The sequence below is a fragment of the Megalops cyprinoides genome, chromosome 22, assembly GCF_013368585.1.
Source record: "Megalops cyprinoides isolate fMegCyp1 chromosome 22, fMegCyp1.pri, whole genome shotgun sequence".
NCBI lineage: Eukaryota > Metazoa > Chordata > Actinopteri > Elopiformes > Megalopidae > Megalops > Megalops cyprinoides.
Genome location: NC_050604.1, coordinates 13,780,871 through 13,802,223, shown reverse-complemented (window position 1 = coordinate 13,802,223; position 21,353 = coordinate 13,780,871). Strand labels below are relative to the sequence as shown.

Genomic DNA, 21,353 nt, shown 5'->3' with positions numbered 1-21,353 from the left:
TGCTGCTGTGTGTGTGTGTGTGTGTGTGTGTGTGTGTGTGTGTGTGTGTGTGTGTGTGTGTGTGTGAGTCCGCCGTCTGTCACTCAGCCGAGAGAGGCCCAAGCAAGTGTGCTTGGGTTCTTAACCTCGATGACTGATGCTGGAGATGTCTTGACAGGAAGAAGTGCCACAACAGAAGCAGGTTAGCTGTTAAACGGCACAGATACGTGCCTCGCCGTGCACAGTGAAGAACAGACAGCGAGCTGCTCCAGGCTGAAACATATCACATCGTGCTCCATTTTCTTACCATCAGCATGGCAAATGACCGCGCTAATCACAGATTCCCTGTTTTGACTGGCACTGTCATTGTTGTCTTTGCCAGAGATCTCTGCAGGAGTGAATGCTGACAGTGTAATCTCCTGATTTCACTTTTCAGTGAAAGCCATTCCTGTACGATTTGTGTTACGTGCCTCTGCCATAAGGTGACGTGAAACAGACATGAATGAGGGGATTTGTGTGAGTCGCGTGTGGGAATAAGTGTGAGAATGTTCCCCCCTCTCCATATCTGAGTCTCAGATGGAAAAGTCCACATATTCTATTTTACATTTATATTTTATATTTACATTTTCTCCGACTTCAGCGTAGAAAAGAATTCATATTACAATTGCTGAAAAATCAAAGTCACATCTGCCTTTGACGTGATCTGAGTTGGTCATTTCATCAGAAATTCACTATGGTACATTGCAAAACATTATGGCTGAAGGTGAAGTTGTTTTCATAATTCATATCAGGCTTTACATTTTGATGACGTCTCTCTCAAGTATACTGTAATTGACTGACATTGTGGTTACAGTATTCAGCTCATGGCATGTGGCACATATCATGATAAAAGTGTATGCCACATGCCAATAATACAACTGATGTTATAATAGCAATCTGCAGATTAATCTTCAGCTCCATAATACTCTATCATGGGTTTAAATTTACAGTGATAACGTTCTTGGTTTGAGTTTTTGATTCGGTTCTTTACATTAGCATTTTCCCCGGAAACCAAGCAGCCTAGCACATCGTGATGGAGGAAATACTTCTGCATCTCCATTTCTCTCTCCTGCAGACTTTCAACAGTCATACGATAGGGTTTAGAGAAAATCAGCGAGCAGGATGAGAGAGGGTGACAATATACAGTAATGTGATTTGGGTTTTAATTCTCTGCCTGAGTGGGCAAGTCCAGCCTTCATGGTAATCAGGCTTACGATATAAACCTTTATAAAACACCCTTCCCTTACCTTTTCAACAGAACACAGCTCATCAATTTCCAAAGAATGGTATTCATATACATGGGAAGAACTATAGTCTATCTAATGGAACGCCGATTGGGATGCTCCCAAAAGCAAACAGTAGTCGTGCCTCCATCCGATTTTTCATTTCACCACTATGAAGAAATAAGGCTCAGTTGTCTTCTGGTTTTGATGTAGCCCCAGTGCAAGATGCATTGTAACTAGCTTTTCTGAAGGCTAATTCCCAAAAACAAAACGACAACATCAAAACAAAAACGGTAATTACACCTTGCTCAGAGGAGGCACTAATGTGATTTGAAGCAGCTATCTTAGCCTCCGTTTGAGAAAGGAAACCATAGGAAATGTTTGACGTTTTGTGTGCAGAGAATCATGGGAATGTTTGAAGATCAGGACAGTCGTGAGTGGGAATCTCCTTGTTCGTAGTCGGTACAAGGGTATTTGTAGTTAATACAATACAAACACTACACAGCTGAGTGTAGACAAAACAGTACAGTGTGAATATGGTGCTACTCTCAAGATGACATTAATGATAGATAATGTAAAGACTGTCAACAGATGGATATAGCTGATATTCAGTTCTCCCAACTCAGACCAACCACAGAAGTATTGTGACGTCACAGAGGTTCTGAACGTTGATGGTGAGCTGCTGCCACTGTGACATCACAGAGCACATCACCTAATGTGTATAAAATAGCACAGAGGGGAGTGTGGTAACAGTCTGGATGCTGAGTTGCACCTGCTCAGCTATGGGTTTGCTCAAAGTAGTCCTGAATTCTTCTGCAGATTCATAGAATGACAGAATCTAGATGGAGGATTTCAGACGACTGCAGGTAACATTGCATGTTTTTACCAAATGGAAAATGTACATTACCCTACTGCAGGCCTTTCCTTCTTTTATAGTGTTCAATTCTGTAATTCAAGGAGAACATGTGCATTGGTTGGGATAATCTGGTTCTAGCTAACCCGTAGGGTACAAACCTACAAACCATTGCATACACATTATATCCTTGGGAAGGTATCAATGATACAAACATTCTGTCTTCCTGTGAGCTGACATTTTCTAAATTCATAAGCTAAACAGCAAAAAATACTTGCTCCCAATATAAATCTTTTTCCAAAAGGGTTATATTTATGGGAATGTAAGGTTTCATGAATGTCATGATGGGTTCAGCTACAGTGTACTGTTACTGACTTGTCTAAACAAGTGAAAAGACTGCTTTCCTTAATAAAAAAAACAATGGTTCAAATCAGACTGGTTCAAATTAATCATTGAGTCACTGAAAATATATACCCACCCTTCCATCACTGAGGACATTTCCAAGCTTGATGGACAAATGGATGTGGATCAGTGCACCCCCTTCCCAATCTGAAGAACACCATTTAACTAATCTCAATTTACTTGATGAAAAATGTTACTGTAGAACCACCCTCCTTTCCGTTTACTACAGTATAGTCACCATGATAGTGTATTTTAATGATTGTAGTGTATTTTTATTGTCTTGTTAGGATGAATGTTAGGATGAATGCTCCACCGATTCTGCACAGATTCACAGATCTTTAAATCATCTTTAAATCAACTGGACACATTGCCTAATTCACTGAGCCTATCACAACCGATCTACATTATAGAATGGAATCTGATTAAAATCTGCACAGCACTGACTAAACCCTGCCCCCCACCCTTCTCTCATATAGCTCCATCTTGAGCTCCAACCTGGACTGCATAAGAGGGACACAAAGCCCCGCACTGGCACTGACGGGAAGCCCTTCCAGCTATTCTTGGACCTGGAGGAGAAGGCAGCCCAACTGAACCATGACCTGCAAAAAACAGCTGAGCGCGTCACTCGCGACTTGGATAGGAAGGCTAACTGGCTTAACTGCGACCTGGAAAACACGGTTACACGCGTCTACTGCCACCTGCAAGACAAGGCTGCCTGGGTGAACGTCGAGCTGCAAGAGGTGGTTTCCCGTCTCGGTAACAACCTGTCAGAGAGGTCAGATCAGGTGACCAGCGAAATGGAAGAGCAGCTTCGCCGAATCAAGCTCAACATGAGGGAGAAGTTTGCCCGGGTCAGCCGAAACCTGGAAGAGATAGCCGTCCGGGTCAACCATGACCTGGAAGAGAAGGCTGCCAAGGTCATTCCCGGGCTCTCGCCCTCTGTCTTACACCTTGATTCACAACCCCAGCCCAATGTCACAACCGTAGTCATCCACAGCCCTAGCCCCACCCATAGTACCACCGCCCTCAGGGAGCCATCATCACAGGTGATGGAGCCCAAGTCTAAGGAGGAGGTAGAAGCTACGAGTCCTCCTGGAAAACCGCCTTTGAAGCCAGCTGAAGGTAAGGACATTCCAATGCTCTTACAAAGGTACTGGGCTGAGAGTCATATCCCCAGTCAAACCAGTACCCCTAGGTTCACTGAGCTACATTATATGCCGTAAGGTGCCAAATTTACCCAATTATTGATGGGAATGCAGAAGTGGAGTGATATTACGTTACATTACAATATTGACATTTAGCAGACGCTCTTATCCAAAGTGACTTATGTAGGTTTGTATATATTTATATCCATTTTATTTTATATTTTATATGTTTGTATATGTATAGTTTGTATATGTTACATTTTTATGCAGCTGGATATCTACTGAGGCAATTCTGGGTTATGTACCCAAGGTACAGCAGCAGTGCCCCTGTGGGGAATTAAGCCAGCATACCTCCTGCTTCTTGTGCTTTTGTTCAGAGCCCCTGTTCAAATCACTATGTATATGTATGCTTATCAGCTTCTCTGGAGACAGTGCATGTGAGCAATGGTCTGAGGGTATCATCTGATGTGTCTGTCTTTGCTCTACAGATGACATTCTACACAAGAAAGCATTGGATGATACTGGTCCGACCATCGCCAGCCCTCAAAAGAAATGTATCAGTATTGAAAGTTTTGAGCTCTGCAAGGTGTTGGGCAAGGGGAACTTCGGCAAGGTAAGGCCTGCTCACCCATTTTTATATGTATTCTTTTAGTTTCCCTGACACCCTCAGTGTACAGGTGTAAACTCATTCACATGAACCAGATGGGGGTGGGGGCTGCGAGAGGGGAGATGGGTAGGATGGCAGGGAAAGGAGGGAAAGGGGTGTTGGGCAGAGATACGAGGGGCTTGCCGCTTGACTGAGAGGGAAAGAGGGATTGAATGGAGCACACATGTAAAGAAAAAAGGTTTTGGAGTTTATCTCTGTCTTTATCCTCTGCACCTTTATGGGAAATCCTGTCCTTCTCTTTGTCCTCACCACCACCAGGTCCTGCTTGCAAAGCTGAAGGAAACCGGGGAGTTCTTTGCCATCAAAGTCCTGAAGAAGGAGAGGGTCATATCTTTCAGTAATATAGACTACGCCATGGCAGAAAGGAGGGTGCTGGCACTAGCCTGCGACTGCCCCTACCTCTTGCACCTGTACTCCAGCTTCCAGACCAAGGTAATGCCCCTACCCCTCACACAACTGTACTCCTCCCAGACCAAGGTGACACCCTCCTCCCCATCACAACTGTACACCACCTTGCAGAGTAAGGAAACTCTCCTCTCACACAACCGTAACTCCTTGCAGACAGAGGTGATGCCCCTCATCCTCATACACCTGTACACCCCCTCCCATACCAAAGTAACAGCCCTCACCCAGAGAGAGGTGTGCATTTAGGTTACACGTGGCCGTGCCGTCTATGTCCACAGGAACACCTGTTCTATGTGATGGAGTGCCTGAAAGGGGGAGACCTTATGTTTAACCTGCAGCAGACTGGGCCTTTTGACCTTTCCAGAGCCACGTGAGTAACAATGTACCCACATTCCTCAAAAGGCAGTGACCAGTGCCCATTCTGTAGTTCTCTTTTTTCATTCTTTGCCCCCTTGTCGTTAGTTTACAGTTGTTATCTCTCTGTTTTAGGTTCTATGCTGCTGAAATTATATGTGGGCTTCAGTTCCTCCATTCCCGGGGAATCATCCACAGGTGAGACACTCGTGTTCCTCTCTCTCTGGGATTTCAAATGTTCACGGAGCATTGGAGTCCTTGCAGTAGTTTTATGGGTTCAGGTGGTTGTGGGTTCAACATGGTTACAATTTCTCCACCCAGGTCTGTGGTCATGTTAGCTACTCAGCGCAAAAGTGCATCACATATTTGCACACCTCCTTATCCCAGTGCCTCTGTTCAAGACCTATGGTTATATCATTACTATTTTTGTATTTTTATGCCTCATTTTCGCAGGCATTTCGCAGCCACTTACATATAGCTGACCTGCTTGTCAAAAACAAAAGAAAAAACAAAATATTTTCATTGCACAAATGACTTCAATCAGTTAATCAATCAAAATGTCTCCTCGCCATAGGGACCTGAAATTGGAGAATCTAATGCTGGACAAGGATGGGCACATCAGGATTATAGACTTTGGTCTGTGCAAGGATAATATGTCTGAAGGGAAACTGGCCTCAAACTTCTGTGGGACAGCACACTACATGGCACCTGAGGTAAGGGACAGGAGGTTGGCGGGGAGCATGGGGAGGGGGATGGTGGTAAGAATGAGACACCCCTCACCCCTCACTGTGTGCCTGCCAAACAGAATCTCACCAACGTAGCCAGCGCCGTGAAGTCTGTCCTTCACAGTCAATGTCAGCCATGTTTGGTTAATCAACACTGCGTGTTTGTGTTTGGGGAGCACCCCCTGTTTGCCAGGTCAGGGAGGTTGTTGAATTTGTGTAATTGAATTCAGTGGATTTCCAAATGAACCTCTCACGCTGAGAGAGTACGCTGTTCATGTGTGGTGAGCACTGCATCGCGGCAGCACAAAGGCTGTTACTGTCCATGCTCTCGTGTTTCTTCTCCTGATCTGAACAAAACTGTTTAAGATATATATAAAACATATACATAAAATAGACACCTCGCTGGGCTTAAACAATGCTATAAGCACCCCCTCTGTCTATTATTATGTGTGTATATGTGTTAGAAGTCTTCAATAATTGTTGCATGATGGGATGTATTGTAACAGTACAGCAAAATAATTTAGTTGACATGACACTGGAAACGCAGTCCAAGTCGATGTGTTAGTCAGTAAAGTTTATAAATCAATGTGAAGGCGGAGATAACTCAGTCAGACAGTAACTCAGTAACTCAGCTTGTCTCTCAATAATAATGTCAGTGACTCGATCAGCGTGTCCCTTTGTGATGACATCATAGGTTCAGTCAGTGTGATCTCTGGTCTCTGGTCTCCCCTCAGATCATCAACGGATGGAAGTACTCCTACCCCGTGGACTGGTGGTCCTTTGGGGTTGTGGTGTTTACCATGCTGAACGGAGTGCTACCCTTCCAAGGCAGGAATGAGCTGGAGCTCTTCAAGTCCATCCGCAAGACCACTCCCCAGCACCAGCTCTGGGTCACCGCTGAGGCCCGGGACCTGATGGAGAAGGTCTGTCTCCCTGTTCTTTGCAAGCCGTGAAGGGCGTTTCTGTCAGTAACTCAAAATTCCATCAGAAGTAGCCAGTCGGTCTGATCATTAGGGTTAGTCTGTCTGTCTGTGCGTCAGTCAACTGGTTTTGGTTCAGTCTTTCAGTCTGAACTCAAAGCCCTCTAATAGGTATGTATCAGTCTCTGAGTTTCACCAGGGGACAGTACCATATACAGTGCTATTAACCCTCTGTCTGGTCTGCATCTCTGTCTTTTCCTACCTCCTTTACCTCCACAGCTGTTTGAGCGGGACCCCTACGACAGGATAGGCTTTGTCGGAAACATACGCGCACACCCCTTTTTTGAGAACATTGACTGGCCGGCTCTTGAGAGGAGGGAAGTGAAACCCCCCTTCAGGCCCAAAGTGGTATGATCCTCTTTTTCTGTTGGTTTATGTAATGATCCGGTTGACCAGTTGAGGGGTTGTCAGTACATGAAAACACCTCTACTACTGATTGCAGCAAGGGAACTCCCTTTTCTGAGGAGTCATTATCTACCCCTCTATCTCCTGACACATGTCTTTTCTATCTGTTGCAGAAACACTCAGCTGACTTCAGCAACTTAAGATGGGACTTGCCGAATGAGAGGCTCCGCTTCTCCAAGAGCAACAAGAATGTCATCGACTCCGTAGATCCTGCGGTCTTTGCTGGCTTCTCTTTTACAAACCCTAACTGGCGCTGCTCCTAGAAAAGTGATGGGCGGACCCTGCCAAGACCACACCTCCAAAGAGAATCTTTTGTGTCACTCAACACAAATATGGCCCAGCAGGAAACCCAACAGCAATAAAAAAAAGATGCAATCATATGTCAAAATCCTATTCTGTTCCCAGCCTTCCTATCTCTTCTCTCCAAAAATCTGGAACTGCGCCTCTGGTCCTAGCATTATACAGTACCAGTCAAGTTTGGATACACCCGATTAAGATAATGGGAAACAAGCATTCAAAAACAAGACTTATGCTTAAATGCTTGAAATTTGTTTCTTAGACAAATATAGGTGGTGAAGTTGACACCCATGTATGAATTTATTGCCAAAAAATATTTTTGGGCTACTTTGAAGAATCTTTGATTTTTGAGTTTTGATTTAATACTTTTTTTTACATCTTATAGTTTGATGTGTTTACTATTATTCTAAAATGTGGAAAACAGCAAAAATAAAAAACTTCTATGAGTAGGTGTGTCCAAACTTTTGACTGGTACCGGTACTAAACAGGATTCATTTAGACATTGCATTTGCTTTAATGAAGATTATTTATTACTAAAAAGTCCAAATCAACCGCGGGAAAAATATTATCTTTATATAAATGTAAGTATTTATTGTGGTATCACACGAGGCAATTATTGAGAAACAACGGTAAGCAGTGAAATGACTACATCTTGTGGTGATTCTAGGGCATCACATCTCACTGAAGGTACTCATCAAGCGAATTCATCAATGCAAACTGAGGGCCGGAGGTGTCTGACAACTGTGCGACAGATGAAAATCTGGGATTGTTTCAACTAAGGTGAGGTGCTGCATCTCCACAAACAATGAATTCCTTTGTCTTTCAGAGGAAACCTGAACTGGCCTTGCTGGAAGATAGGGGACAGAGTGATGTTCAAGACACAGCTGGCCAGTGGCATAGAGGCCTTCACAGAGGTAGGAACAGCAATGAACATATCATTTGAGGTGGAAAACAAGTGTTTTGGTTTGCCGTATAGATCTCCCTGAAAGATTCTGCAGTGAATTGAATAAAAGTCTATTTGTACCTGAAATGAGTGTTCTGCTGCCTCTGTTGTAAATACTCTGACCTTACACAGTAACTGCACTTGAACATAATTCATGACTTAAATTTGGTACAATAAACGTAACTAATCTTGGCAAAGGTGCGAAAAGGACCACCAAGCTATAGCTTGCACCAAATATAGCTTGAGTTGAATCTGAAGGTAAATTGTCCATTTAATTTTTTGCAGTAGCATGGCTTCTTCCAAGATCTCCTGCTGACATTGTACTTAATTGCATGTGGTTTTTGTCTGCCCTTCGAAATTATTTTGAAATGTTGCCATTCGCCGAAGTAGTTAGTTTAGGTAGTCTGAACGGGAGATGAGCTTATTTATAATGAGAAAGAGGCTTCTGCCAAAATCAGGAACATTGGCAATACTGTCTGTCCTCTAGAACCAAAGAGACAGAACAAAAAAAAAAAAACTGATTTAACACCAGCCTAATTTTATTGGAAAGAAAGTATAGCTCCAGGAAATGACGGCTGTGAGTCCAGTTAACCTCCTTCATAAATTCCACTTAACAACAAACAGCCAGGGCACCCATATGCAATTAAGAACCTGAGCTGCCTAAGGCAGAGATGGGGGGGGGGGAGTGTAAATGATTGTAATGTGCAACAACGTGTGAATCAAAGCAGACAGCCCCTGAAGCAGCAGGATTAATACTGTCATATCCATAAAGCTCTGATTTCATTTAATCCACACACCAATGGCAGCACCCAGTTCAGATGGAGAAATTTATTTTTCCTTTACAAAATTCATTGCTGATAATTACCTTACAGGACAAAGGATTCGGATTTCCACAGGACAGGAAGACAACAAGCATAAGTGAATAAAACAGTGAAAAGCTACACAAAATCAGGACAGACAAACATGTACATGGAAAATATACAAAAAACACTTACATGTTAGCCTTCTTTTTTATACAACCTATAATTAACACTTGCTAAAATACAGCAAAATGCCCAGCCCCTGTATGTGCTGAGGGAGGTGGGGCTGCAGCGCTGTGTGCCTGTGAGAGAGGACAGTCAGACTCTGGATGTGGACAGGATATCCTCTACCAGGTGCTTGTAAACCCAGGCGTCTCCCTTCAGTCTCTGCCTGCGGATGCCCACCACTTCTGGCTTGGTCAGGAGACACACCTCCAGCTCGAACTGCATGGTCACCTTGCCGAAGTCCGACTGGGTCCTGCACTTCAGAGTGTATCTGTGACATTGGGAGAGGAACGTATACATGTTTACCAGCACCACAGGAAACAAAGCACAATAATGAATATAGACCATCACTGAGGGGACCATAGAGCTGTACCAGCGGCTATATTTCACGCCCACAAAGCCAGTCAAAGCTACCGATATTATTTCATAGACTGCCACTTAGTACACCACGTAGTAGCTGATGGACTTCACTGGCCTGAAAATTGTACCACTGCAACACTCTACCATGGAATATAGACCACTGAACTATACTCTCCAAAGACATCTATATGAGGATGAAGATGATACATAGAAGAACACTTTAAGCTTTTAACCTTAGGTAGTTATGCTCTTAAAATAGTCAACACTTGTAAGTAGATGGCTAGCAAAATCACTTTTAAACTCCTGCTACCAGTACCATCCTGATAATGCTACTTGATCTGCTATTTTAAAGTGCAATCAGCCCATGTCTGTTGGAACTGTATTATAGGTTTAACATGTTTCCACTGGGCTGTTATTGGACGTTTACACTACCCCTCACTGCCGGTCACAATCCATTATTTGTCTAAGGTATAGAGCGTAGACTAACACACAGGCTCACCCTTTCTGTACAAAGTCCACATTCTTCTCTGGCAGGATACTGAGGATGTGGTTCAGAACCTGCTCTGCATTCGTCTGGTTGGTTAACGTCACGTTGTACTGTGCCTGGATAGGGGATAGGAAAAATTCATGTGTTTGCCCTATGCTAATATATTAATTTGCAAATTGTACTTTATGTCCATGTTATAAATTATGTACGACTTGAACTGAATTGCTAATATTTGGTATTTAGTACCAGACCTGTTATGGTATCCTTTTGACTGTCACATAGATTGATGGATCAGCAGTCATGGCCATAGGTTATTCATTTCTAACACAATGCCCCGTCCTTGGAGTGACTTTGTTAGATTCAACTGCACCCAACCACTGAGGTTCTGCAGTACAAGCGATAAAACTTACAACAGCTGATACTTTATAAAGCCATCAATACTTCAGAACGGAGAGGTAAGAAATGGGACTGAAAAGCTACCTGTGTTTTCCGTGATTAGGTTACAAGTAAGAACGATCAATTAATTAATATGTTTAAAAGAGGATAGGATAAACAGTGGTTGAGAGTAAGCTGATATCATCACCTAAATGTATTATCTCAGGCTACAATTAATTGCATTGCTATTGTTCCTTGACTTTGAATCGTGAAAATTTTAAACGCTTTACATTTTCTGTCATGCATTTAAAAGGACTTAAAAGGCTTAAAATCAGAACGCGAAGGCAGAGACAAAGCAAACTGCAGTAAGATTACCGTGGGCCGGGTAGCTGATTAGCGTTACTGCAGCTAATGCTGGGTGCAGTTCTCAGCCCACCGGGCCTCACCTTGATCTTGCGCGGGCCATCCCGCAGGGCCCGCTTCTTGCTGGGCGTCAGCATGGTGATGACCTTGTCCAGCCCCCGCTCCAGGCTGCCGAACACCTTCCCCGCCTTGCGCTTCTGGGCGCTGTCGCTCTGGGCCGCAGCCATGTCCAGCGACCGAGACCTGGGGGACGGGGAAGAGAGTCACAACCATTTATGGGGGAACTGGGCTTTCCCTGAAGTGACGATTTCCAGACATTACACTACATTCACAGCAGACGATCTTATCCAGAGCAACTTCCAGCACAATAGTACATAAGTGTATCCATTCAAGTCGAATGAGCAACAGTGTCAGACCAGGCTAACAGACCAGTGACTGTGCGCATGACACAATTCAAGCCTTACCACAAGTAAACTTGTGCAAGCTGATTAGACAAGGGAAGCCAAGTATACCACCATACATCAGCCACAAACAAAGAGAATGATGCATGCGAATGGACTGAGTACTATTTGTGATGGATGAACCAGATTTGTCTAAGACATTGCACACACAGCCTGTGGGCAAATTTTTTTTTTTTTTCTTATGGTGTCCAACACCAGTTTTGAAAAAGGTCAGCGGTTGGTCTGGTTATCACAAGTGTACCGGTTTACAGCCAAGAGTGAAGTCTGAAAGGTAAGCCACTGAGTCACCACAGAGTCCCTGTATGAGCCCAGTTCCACACCCCCCAGCATTCCCCTTTCCCCCTGACCACAGTACCTCCTCTCTGGACTGAATGCCACCACCTCCAGCTCCCCCTGGGTTGCCAGGTCTGTGCCTTTCTTGCGGGGCTGCTCCTTGGAGGTGCCACCACCGCTCACTGCAACAGACAAGGACACGTGTGTGACAACAGAGGAACACAAGCAGGACAGAGACACACATGTCAGTGCATGGAAAGCCAGTCCTTAGGTCATCCTGTGATGAGAACAGCAATGACTGATAATGGAACGCTCCACTGATGCGATACTGTGAAAGAGAAAGAGCTGTATCCCTACAAGAGCTCATTGCTAAATAAACCTGTTAAGCCCTCTTAAGTTCTCTTCTTTACACCTTGTCTTTTCTTCTCAGCTCTCGTGGCTTTTAACTTTCATCTTGGAAGTCAGCTCACTGATCTTGACTTCAGTTAAGCTGCTAATTGGAAAGCAGCAAAGCTCCAGTGAGATGCTGGGTAGAGACACATCAGGAAAGATCAGTCAGCTGCGATCTCCAACCTGCACCCCTGCTGGGAAGAGGTGCCTGAAACCCTCTAGAGTCTGTCTGTCAGCCAGAGATAAAGGGAGAGGACAGCAGATCACCTGGAGAATGCACCTGCTGACACTCAGCTCCTTGTGAACACGAGAACACACACACACACACACACGCGCACACACACGCACATACCAGTGTGTCAAAGAGCCTTGACCATCGACACAGCAGGGGTTCTTTGAAATACACAGGCTGGAAACACTGACTATCTACACACTTCACTGTGCTGTATACACACTTTGTTTACCTCACAGTACAGTGTCCACACTTCACTGTTTCCCACTGGATTGCCTGCATGCTAATGGCTAACCCAGACATGACAGCAGGTTGTACATCTATCCATGTCAGCACAAATAAACCTGACTGACAACATTACTGTGAGAAATAATATATTTTTTTCAAATTAATTGTAACTACAACTGCTAATTTTAACTGCTACTCAGAGTAAAATTCTAGTCACACACTACCTTATTATACTACTTTATTATCTGACAGTGTTCTTCATGCAATCATTGAGACCCTGGAATAAAACTCAACATATTTTAAAACAAAATTCCAGTATGGCCAGCCTACTGTCTCAGGAAGAACACATTCATCCACTTATTTTCTTCTGAACCCTTGTAGTGACACAGAGACACATCAAAAATGGCTACAATGGCAAAATCAAGAGATTTAGAAATGGTAGCACACCATCACCAGCAGGGGGCAGAACATGCGGGGGACAGTAGGGGAGCAGTGGCTATGGGCTCTGGTCTCCTATATGTGGGAAAGGGGGTAACCCTTTGCTAAGGAATAGGGTAATCAATCAGCATACTTATACAGTTAGTTTGTTACCATTTTTGTTTTGTGGAAAGCTAACTTTTCAGTTAAACAGAGTGTATTTTTTACCTCCCTTGTTGGTGAATAAACTTTCTGTGAACATTACATTCTTCTTTTTTTCACATCTGCTTATTTGTTACATACCGTCCTAACAATACTCTAAAGAGAGCTGCTTTTGTGAGCAAATATAACAGCTTCAGAAGAACAAAGATGTCAGCCAAGCAACACTGAAGGCACAGCAGCACAACCAGCACATACAGAAAGTGTAAACTCACCCTTTGACACTCCCTCTGTGGCACTGTTGTTGCTACTGCTGTAGTTGTTGTTGTTGTTGGGGGTGGTGAGGACGGCCTTGTTGGGGCGTGTGCTTTTCTTACTGCCCACCGGGGTGGGGGGCGCGGGGAGGGCGAAGGTGTCCTTCTCCTTAAGGTTGGACGAGCCCCCTCCCACATTTTCCTTGTTCTCCTTGTTCTCCCTGCTCGTCTGCTTCTTGGGGTGGATGCGCTCCCTCCCGGGGGTGTGGCTGGGAGCTGGCTCTGCCTTCTTCTGCCCCGGCGTGCAGGCCGGCCTCTTTTCAAAGACAAAGCAGATCACCATGAGAGATGTCAGCGCAAAGTCAAAACCACAGACATGAAATACATCAGGATGCACACATCAAACAGCAATAACAGAAGGGTTTGTAAGTGGGATGTAACATATTTCAGTGTCGTTAGCAGAGCAGGTCTTCTTTAAATCCCTTTCAAAGGGCTATAGCGCCGACCAGTGTTAACATCTAGGTAAACATCTGGAAATCGGCAAACATGGTGGTACGCAATCCCAAAACCCAAGGAGTCCAGAGCCCTAACCACTGCTCACAATGACCAGCAGACCGACGGAGAAACACACTAAGGACAGACACACCGCGCCCACACTGACTGGGTTCTCCGTCTGGGCTCTGGGCGTGCGCGGAACCCAGGGGCAGTCGTCGAGGTAGCAGTCCGCCGGGAGGTCCAAGGAGCCGAGGATCATGGGGAGGTCCGCGTCATCTTCATCCTCCTCGCTGAAGTCGAGCGTCTTCTTGGACTGGACACACAAACCATAACAACCAACATCACAACCGTGCTCTTACAAACACCTGGACGGGGTGCCGGCAGGCAGGGAGTTAGGACTGACAGTAAGGACACACTGAGGGCTTGGAGCGTGACTGCGCAGTCATGTATGAGTCATTCACTTTGGGTGGTATGCACTCTAGATAGAAATGCACTCTATGCACTCTAGATAGAAAATTTCATCCATGCAGAAGCAAAGGTTCCTGAGCAACACAAACTTGAGCAGTGTCTAGCAGGAGGAACCAGTAGGGAATGAGGATTGTATCTATGACCCTGATGTTATCATGCGATAAAGCATAGAAGATTGTTGTAACAGACTGTATAAGAATAATGACTTTCCACACTATGGCACAAGCAGCAGGACTTGTTTAAGGAGGTCCAGTCAGGCTCCAAAGAACGTGACTGAATGTTCTCAGCGATGAGCCAGGCGTGCTCACCTTCAGCTCTTGCTGTGGGGAGCAGGGGATGTCGGGACGCAGGCGCACTGGCTTCCCACGCTGCTTCTTGGCCAGGAGCAACAGGTAAGTGGCTGTCGTCTGATCGTACTTCCACTGCAAAGACAGCCATTAACGTCAAACGACAGACAACGCTTTGCAGACAAGCTTCAAAATTCCCTGTCAGCTGAGCTCTGCTGGCCACTAGTGGTCACACCCAGAAAGTCAAACAAGACTTTCTTCATTACTGTGCAATTCTGGGTGTGTTAAGATGAGACTCTCTGGCATCACCACTACTGATGTGGTATAATGGATAGTGGCAAGCAGGGCTTGTAACTGAAAGGTTGCTGGTTCAATTCCCTGCTGGGGCACTGCTGCTGTACCCTTGAGCAAGGTACTTAACCCAGAATTGCCTCAGTAATTAACCGGCTGTATAAAGGGGTAGCATGTAAAAAACTGTAACCTGTGTCAGTCGCTCTGAGTAAGAGCGTCTGCTAAATGCCAGTAATGTAATGTAATCCAATGGAATGTGTGGAAATAAGCATGGCGGGAGGAAAGCTAAATGAGAAACAGACCTCAGAGACCAGCTTGATGGTGCTCTGTCTGGAGCGCTTGAAGCTGACGGACATCTCGGTGATGCAGTCTTCATCAATGTGTCCGAGCTGAACGGGGTCAAGAGGGGGAACAGAGAGAGAGAGGGAAGGGGTGCGAGGGAGAGCGTGTCTGAGTGACCGAGGCACTTGAGGGTTCAGCATAGCACTTATGATTCCATTGAAAGCCTGCACTCCCACTCTCATTTCCAATGACAGAGCTCAGATGTATAAAAATCAGAGCATGCTATATGAGGATCAGCTGTAAACTGTACCACGCAGTGCTGAAGACCTGCTGTCACTGCATACCCCAGCTCTACCCTTCTCTCCCCCCTGTTCTGTCAAAGTTTGCTTGTGCGGCCGTTAAGCTAATTCCAATAAATTAAAGGAAGCATTAAACAGCAGCTCTGGCTCTGATCCTGAGTCAGCACTGTGGGGAGAAATAAAGAGGTCAGAAGAGGGGAACTGAGCAAAAAAAACAAAGCCCTCCACCTACTTGCTCTTGAGCAGGTGAAAGTCAAGAGGAGGACAAACTTACGGGCTGCTTGCTGTGCCACTCCACTGGGCTGCTGTAACCTTTCATCACCCAGGGGTGATCCAGCAGTTGGCGCACCGTGAGGCGGCGCTTTGGCTCCACCTGCAGAACAAACAGGGGAAATGCCACTTCAACAGTGCAGCACACATGATTATCCCGAGAGGTGGGCATCATTTGCAGAAATTATAATTAATTACTAGATTAAAAGTCCAGTGTCTTACGGGAATTTTGCCCATAATCAATAGTGGGAGGTCCAAGAGAAACAAGTTCTCAGTTAATTGTATGATAAGCCAACGCAGCAAAATGGGGTAAATTTCTTCTCCCCCATTACAGCAGTCTAAGAGCAGAGAATGCCCGTCTCTGAGCACGCAGACACTGTACCTGCATCATCTGATTGAGGAGCAGGATGCTGCCAGGAGAGAGCCAGTGAGGATTGTCGTATTTTCCTCTCTGAAAGAACACAAACAGAGCACTCACGCTCACATTTCCACTGCAATTCAACAGCACCTATGCCCACCGCTGGAAGTTGATCAGAATACCTTGCAATTACCATTTATCATGGAAATATTACTGGAGCTGGAAATGAGTTTGAAGATTCTGGGAAAAATATTTGAAAGTAATCCCCGCAGAAGATGTATAGCTGATGCATGAAGTCAACGTCCCTGCTGGAATGACGTAAAATGTCCCTTATGTATACATGCTTGCCAAGTCTAAACATTTTCCACAGGTTTTATATGCTCTAGTCTGTATATTCCCTTTGACCAGAAATACCACACAAGCTGATGACACCACAAAACGAGACAATGTACTAAGACATTCTCTTCCACAGATGAGTGTGTAACCCCTTTACCACACGGATGTAAGGGCCGGGTGTCTTACTGTGATTTTCCTGTACAGCACCATGCAGTTGTCGTCATCGAAAGGCAAGTACCCACAGAGCAGAGCGAAGAGCAGCACCCCCATGCTCCACACATCAGCCTGGTACAACAGACAAGGACACCAACACTTAGAGCACGTGAACAACGAGAAGCACACTGCCCCGTGTGGTACGGCCCCCCAGCAACCCCGGCCCTCTCTCACCTCGGAGCCGATGTAGGCCTTGCCCTGGATGAGCTCCGGAGCGGCGTAGGCCGGGCTGCCGCAGCAGGTCTTCAGCTCGTACCCCAGACCGCCCTGAAACACACCACGCGCGGTCAGGGCGCGGTCATGAGCAGCTGGATTTGAGTTTGGGAGCGGTAGAGCTGGCACAGGGCCGGCAGTGTAACGTAGCGGTAAGGAGCAGGACTCATAACCGCAAGGCTGCTGGCTCGATTCAATTGCCTCAGTTAATACCCAGCTGTATAAATGAATAAAATTGTAACCTATGCAAGTTGCTCTGGATAAGAGCATCTGCTAAATGACTGTAATGTAGTGCAAAGCCTACCGTCTACGGGCCTCATGCAGCCCAATTAGCATGGACATGTGGCCCATCTGATATGTGGCACAGGAGTAAGCGGCCATGGGAGAGGCAGTGTAGCATAGTGGTAAGGAGCAGGGCTTGTAACCGCAAGGTCGCTGGTTCAATTCCCCGCTGGGGCACTGCTGCTGTACCTTTGGGCAAGGTACTTAACCCATGATTGCCTCAGTATACAAGAGTTGTTCTAGATAAGAGTGTCTGCTAAATGATAATAATGTAATGTGTAAAGATGACTGAAACACATAGCTGTGATGTCACAGGATAGGGAAAGAAATGCTCTCTGGTAGGGAGACAACCGACTAACCATTGGATTGGGGATTCATTTTTGGTTAAAACATTTTACAGACAACACAAGGTGTGGGTGCATGAAACTTTGTGCAATATCGACACCCACTTCAACAAACATGCTCAGAGCTACTGCCAGGGCTCCGACTCAGGTCACATTTACTTCTTCCATGACTGAAATTACTTTTTTTGAGGGTAAACGATAGACTTTCAGTCAGTATTACTTTTGTCAGATTTCGACAGAATAGAGTAGTTCTGGAGAGCAAATACTTTGAGAGGCATTGCTCTCAGATATTTTGTGTCTGAGCTGACACAGGCTTGTGGATACTTTTGGCAGAATATACCAGTCTTCAATTAATTTTGGTCGTGAGCATACTTTGTATAAGCCGAGGAGCTAGGAGTATAAACATACTGACATTTTTACAGCCTATGGGAAATAACAAAGCTATCGAGTTAACAAGTTAGACTGACGTATTTCTCTAACTGTAAAAGAACTGCCTTCATTTTTTTTTTCCAGATTTGGGCAGTCTTCCATGACTTTTCAAGGACAGAGGAATATTTGCCTGCTTTCCATCTGTGTGAGGTTACTGAAGGCTGAACTCAATGAGCGAATCACAAACGGCTCTTTTATCCCCAACGTTAATGCAGACCCGGCCCCATCATCTGGGGTGAAAAATAAGTCTATTTTCCCTAAAAGCTGACTCAGCACTTCAGGCGACCTCAGCACCATCCGTCAGAGCTTCATTACAAAGCATCAGTGGAAAATGGCACACCAAATGACAGACCATATGGACTGCTATGTACCTTAGGTTTTGCACACAGCCCAAAGTCAATCAGCTTCAGGTTGTGGTCCTCGTCAATGAGAAGATTTTCCTGAAGGGCAGAGAAGAACATAATTAATAGAATATCAGCGTAAAACAGAAAAAAATATATGTTCGATAAAGGTACAAAACCTCTCTACAGACCACTGTCATTCTGCTAAATGACAGCATGCGCTAATCCTAAATCAGCTAGTCTTGTAAAGGCCATCTAAACAATATGCTCTTGGCATGACTAAGCAAGCACCTTTCCTGTGTTTAATCTATAAATATGTATTGACTTATTTCTGTACTCTATGTAATTATAAATCACCACTGTAAGTTGAATTAAAAGCAACTGTTAAAAAAAACTACACAGTGTCTGATCAATGTGGTGCCTGCTTGGAGCAGGTCACCTACCGGTTTGAGGTCCCTGTGCGCGTAGCCCTGGCTGTGCACATAGGCCAACGCTGACACAATCTGACGAAAAAACACCCGCGTCTCCTCCTCTGAGAGGCGATCCTTGGCGATGATGTAGTCAAACAGCTCTCCTCCGGGACAATACTACGATCAAGAGGCAGAGGTAGGCAAATGGAAGGACTCATTCAGGACATCTCATTTAAGCACAAACCAAAATACACAACAACCACACGCCAATCAATTGAGAACAGTGAACGTGGTGAGAGTATGGATGCGTTTGCTTAGTAGAGTCGATAACCTCTGCTCCACCAAGACACCCCACTGCTCCACCAAGACACCCCACAACAGTACCATGCCTCTAAGAGAAATCTTCAGAATTATCAAGTGGTGCTAAATTTATCAAAAGACAGCAAGCAAAAAAAGAATGCATGGAAAAAAATCTAGTGGTTTGAAACTACTGTTCTGTAAACAGACTCATTACAAGAGAAAGCTTTTATCTTGAGGAGAAGGGCTCTTGTGTAAGCATGGTCCTCAGTTGCAGCTCTCAGGAATCTCCAGTCTGTTTATCAATTTTTCCTTTTCTAATTGTATGACCCACTTGTGAGCCCTTAAATCCAGTTGAACCACCACTTTCTGTGTCCACACAGAAGTCACAAGACACTGACAAGGTCGATCAACAGACAAGCGCGCCGTCTCGCGCTGAGGGTCACATTACCTCGAGCACCATGAAGATCTTGGTGGCCGTCTCGATGACGTGGTAGAGCCGGCACACGTGCTGGTGGCTCAAGTTCTTCATGGCCTCGATTTCAGTCTTCACTCGAGGCAAGTCATCCTGCGCCAGGAACGTACAGTATTAGGAAAGGTGGAAGAAAGCTTTCCATGAGGGTCTACCCTGGGATTCATAACTAAGAAATGGACTTCAAATGTTTGAAGCTGGGACTACTGATGCCTGAATTGACATCAAACCAAGAATGTAGCTGAATAAGATCAGTTGGTGTTGTAACAATTACCTAAGTATAAAGTTACATGTTGGTTTGGAGTAGTCTGCCAAAAGCTCAGGTGTAAATGTTAACACTCACATATCAATTCATTTGTACACTACTACTGACTAAATCAGACGCAAGTTGCTACAAGTCGTGCTACAGCGTTGTACCGTAAATAGATGTTTTCAGTGCAAAGACGGTTCAGACAGCGAGACTTCACAGACACCAGTCACTTACCCCCAGGTCTTTCTTCTCCATTATTTTTATGGCAACCTTTTCCCCTGTCAGGATGTGCCGTCCCAACTTCACTTTGGCAAAACCACCTGAGCATGAACATTGGCTTTGGTGAGTAATACGTGACTACAAATACCGCAGACAAATGCTGGAAAGGTTCACTTCTTTCTCTTTATAGCCATCTGCAATTCACAGTCCCCAGTTTCAGTTGTGCAGGTTTATTCCGGGAATGTGATACTTTACCGGAGCCTATGGTTTCGTACACTTCATAGTACTTCAGCAGCTCTGCAACGCTATCCACAGGCATCTTTCCCGGTAACGTTACTGCAGGTTCACGTCAACAGCGAGACGTCAGCCTGAAGCAGATCGTAAGTCAGTTTAGCCAAATTTGTTCATCCATGTGGACTCCTTTTCCCCTAATCACTTTCGGAATAACATATTTTACTACTTGCAAACTAACAGCAAACCAGCCAGGTATATTATACAGCTTTACACGTCTTCGCATTATAGCTTAAGTAAGATAACTAGATGTAGCTGTAGGAGTACAACAAAGTGTCTAGTTAGCTCTGTAGCCGTTTGCATGCAAGTCGTCGGAGCAAATGGCAACAAACAAGACAGTCAAGCAATGTAGCCAAGAAGCTACCTACACGATGGTTCATTGCCGGGGAAAATGAGCACATCTAATATAACGTTTGTTAGCTATAGTGATTTATATTCTGCAGTGAAATTAGAATGAAGCTCGCTTTTAGAGAACAGAATACCAACGCATTTAATTAGCAGCTTCCATCGCCAGCTAGCCTAGATCCTGTTCTGAAGCCAGTGAGATCGCTATCTATTAGAACGGTATGATGCATAACACGGTGCTCGAAGCTGGCTGGTTCCAGAAAAACAATCTTACCGGTTTTTATCTTATCTCCTGGCTGTGTTTCTAACGCGAATCGTTGTTAAGAATGTTTGCTTGCGAGATCAGCTATGTGGCCTATCTATTTTAGACCCAGTACCTCGCTATTCAAGAGGTGTTAACTTTACAAGTTTGAATTTCCCCCGAATGACAGAATTCCGGTTTCCGGTCCACAATGGCCAATCCGGGAAAGAGGGGGCGTGGTTAGCACGAAATTGACGTTTTTCGTTAAGTATTCGTGACTTCACGATTAATCTATGGCAAATAACGACGAGAAATGTGTTAGTATTGAAGGCTGTATTTCGAGCTGGATTCGTGTGTATATATGTGTAATATGTATGCAAGCAAATTAGGCTGCTGGATTGTAATGCACAGATGTGTGTGTGTGTGTGTGTGTGTGCGTGTGTACAGCGAGTGCAAAAAAGGTTGTTGCTTGTGGTAGA

At 44.9% G+C, this 21,353-nt stretch overlaps 2 protein-coding genes across 2 annotated transcripts; one reads left to right on the top strand and one right to left on the bottom strand.

Moving 5' to 3' along the window:
• The first annotated feature begins 2,083 nt into the window (after positions 1–2,083).
• On the top strand, positions 2,084–7,440 carry LOC118769376 (protein kinase C delta type-like). The gene is made up of 10 exons (XM_036516409.1): positions 2,084–2,107; positions 2,973–3,618; positions 4,130–4,254; positions 4,567–4,740; positions 4,992–5,083; positions 5,203–5,265; positions 5,642–5,780; positions 6,527–6,715; positions 6,992–7,120; positions 7,291–7,440. Exons 1-10 carry the CDS (start codon positions 2,084–2,086, stop codon positions 7,438–7,440), a joined length of 1,731 nt encoding a protein of 576 aa, XP_036372302.1.
• A 2,083-nt stretch (positions 7,441–9,523) lies between these two features.
• Positions 9,524–20,716, bottom strand: melk (maternal embryonic leucine zipper kinase). Its single transcript, XM_036517243.1, has 18 exons — positions 20,657–20,716; positions 20,253–20,365; positions 20,013–20,098; positions 19,508–19,624; positions 18,793–18,936; positions 18,380–18,448; positions 16,915–17,007; positions 16,714–16,812; positions 16,216–16,284; positions 15,838–15,936; positions 15,285–15,371; positions 14,713–14,826; positions 14,103–14,249; positions 13,463–13,757; positions 11,844–11,943; positions 11,111–11,270; positions 10,302–10,405; positions 9,524–9,713 (listed from the first exon to the last, which is right to left on the bottom strand). Exons 2-18 carry the CDS (start codon positions 20,314–20,316, stop codon positions 9,536–9,538), a joined length of 2,025 nt encoding a protein of 674 aa, XP_036373136.1. The 5' UTR covers positions 20,317–20,365; positions 20,657–20,716; the 3' UTR covers positions 9,524–9,535.
• Between the last annotated feature and the right edge of the window lie 637 nt (positions 20,717–21,353).

Coding starts and splice junctions, on each gene's coding strand:
- LOC118769376 (XM_036516409.1), top strand. CDS start 2,084: ATGGAGGATTTCAGACGACTGCAG. Junction 5,266..5,641: donor TCCCGGGGAATCATCCACAG/GTGAGACACTCG, acceptor TCCTCGCCATAG/GGACCTGAAATTGGAGAATC. Junction 5,781..6,526: donor CACACTACATGGCACCTGAG/GTAAGGGACAGG, acceptor GTCTCCCCTCAG/ATCATCAACGGATGGAAGTA.
- melk (XM_036517243.1), bottom strand. CDS start 20,316: ATGCCTGTGGATAGCGTTGCAGAGCTGCTGAAGTACTATGAAGTGTAC. Junction 16,285..16,713: donor TGCTGTACAGGAAAATCACA/GTAAGACACCCG, acceptor GTGTTCTTTCAG/AGAGGAAAATACGACAATCC. Junction 11,271..11,843: donor GCATTCAGTCCAGAGAGGAG/GTACTGTGGTCA, acceptor CCCGTCCCCCAG/GTCTCGGTCGCTGGACATGG.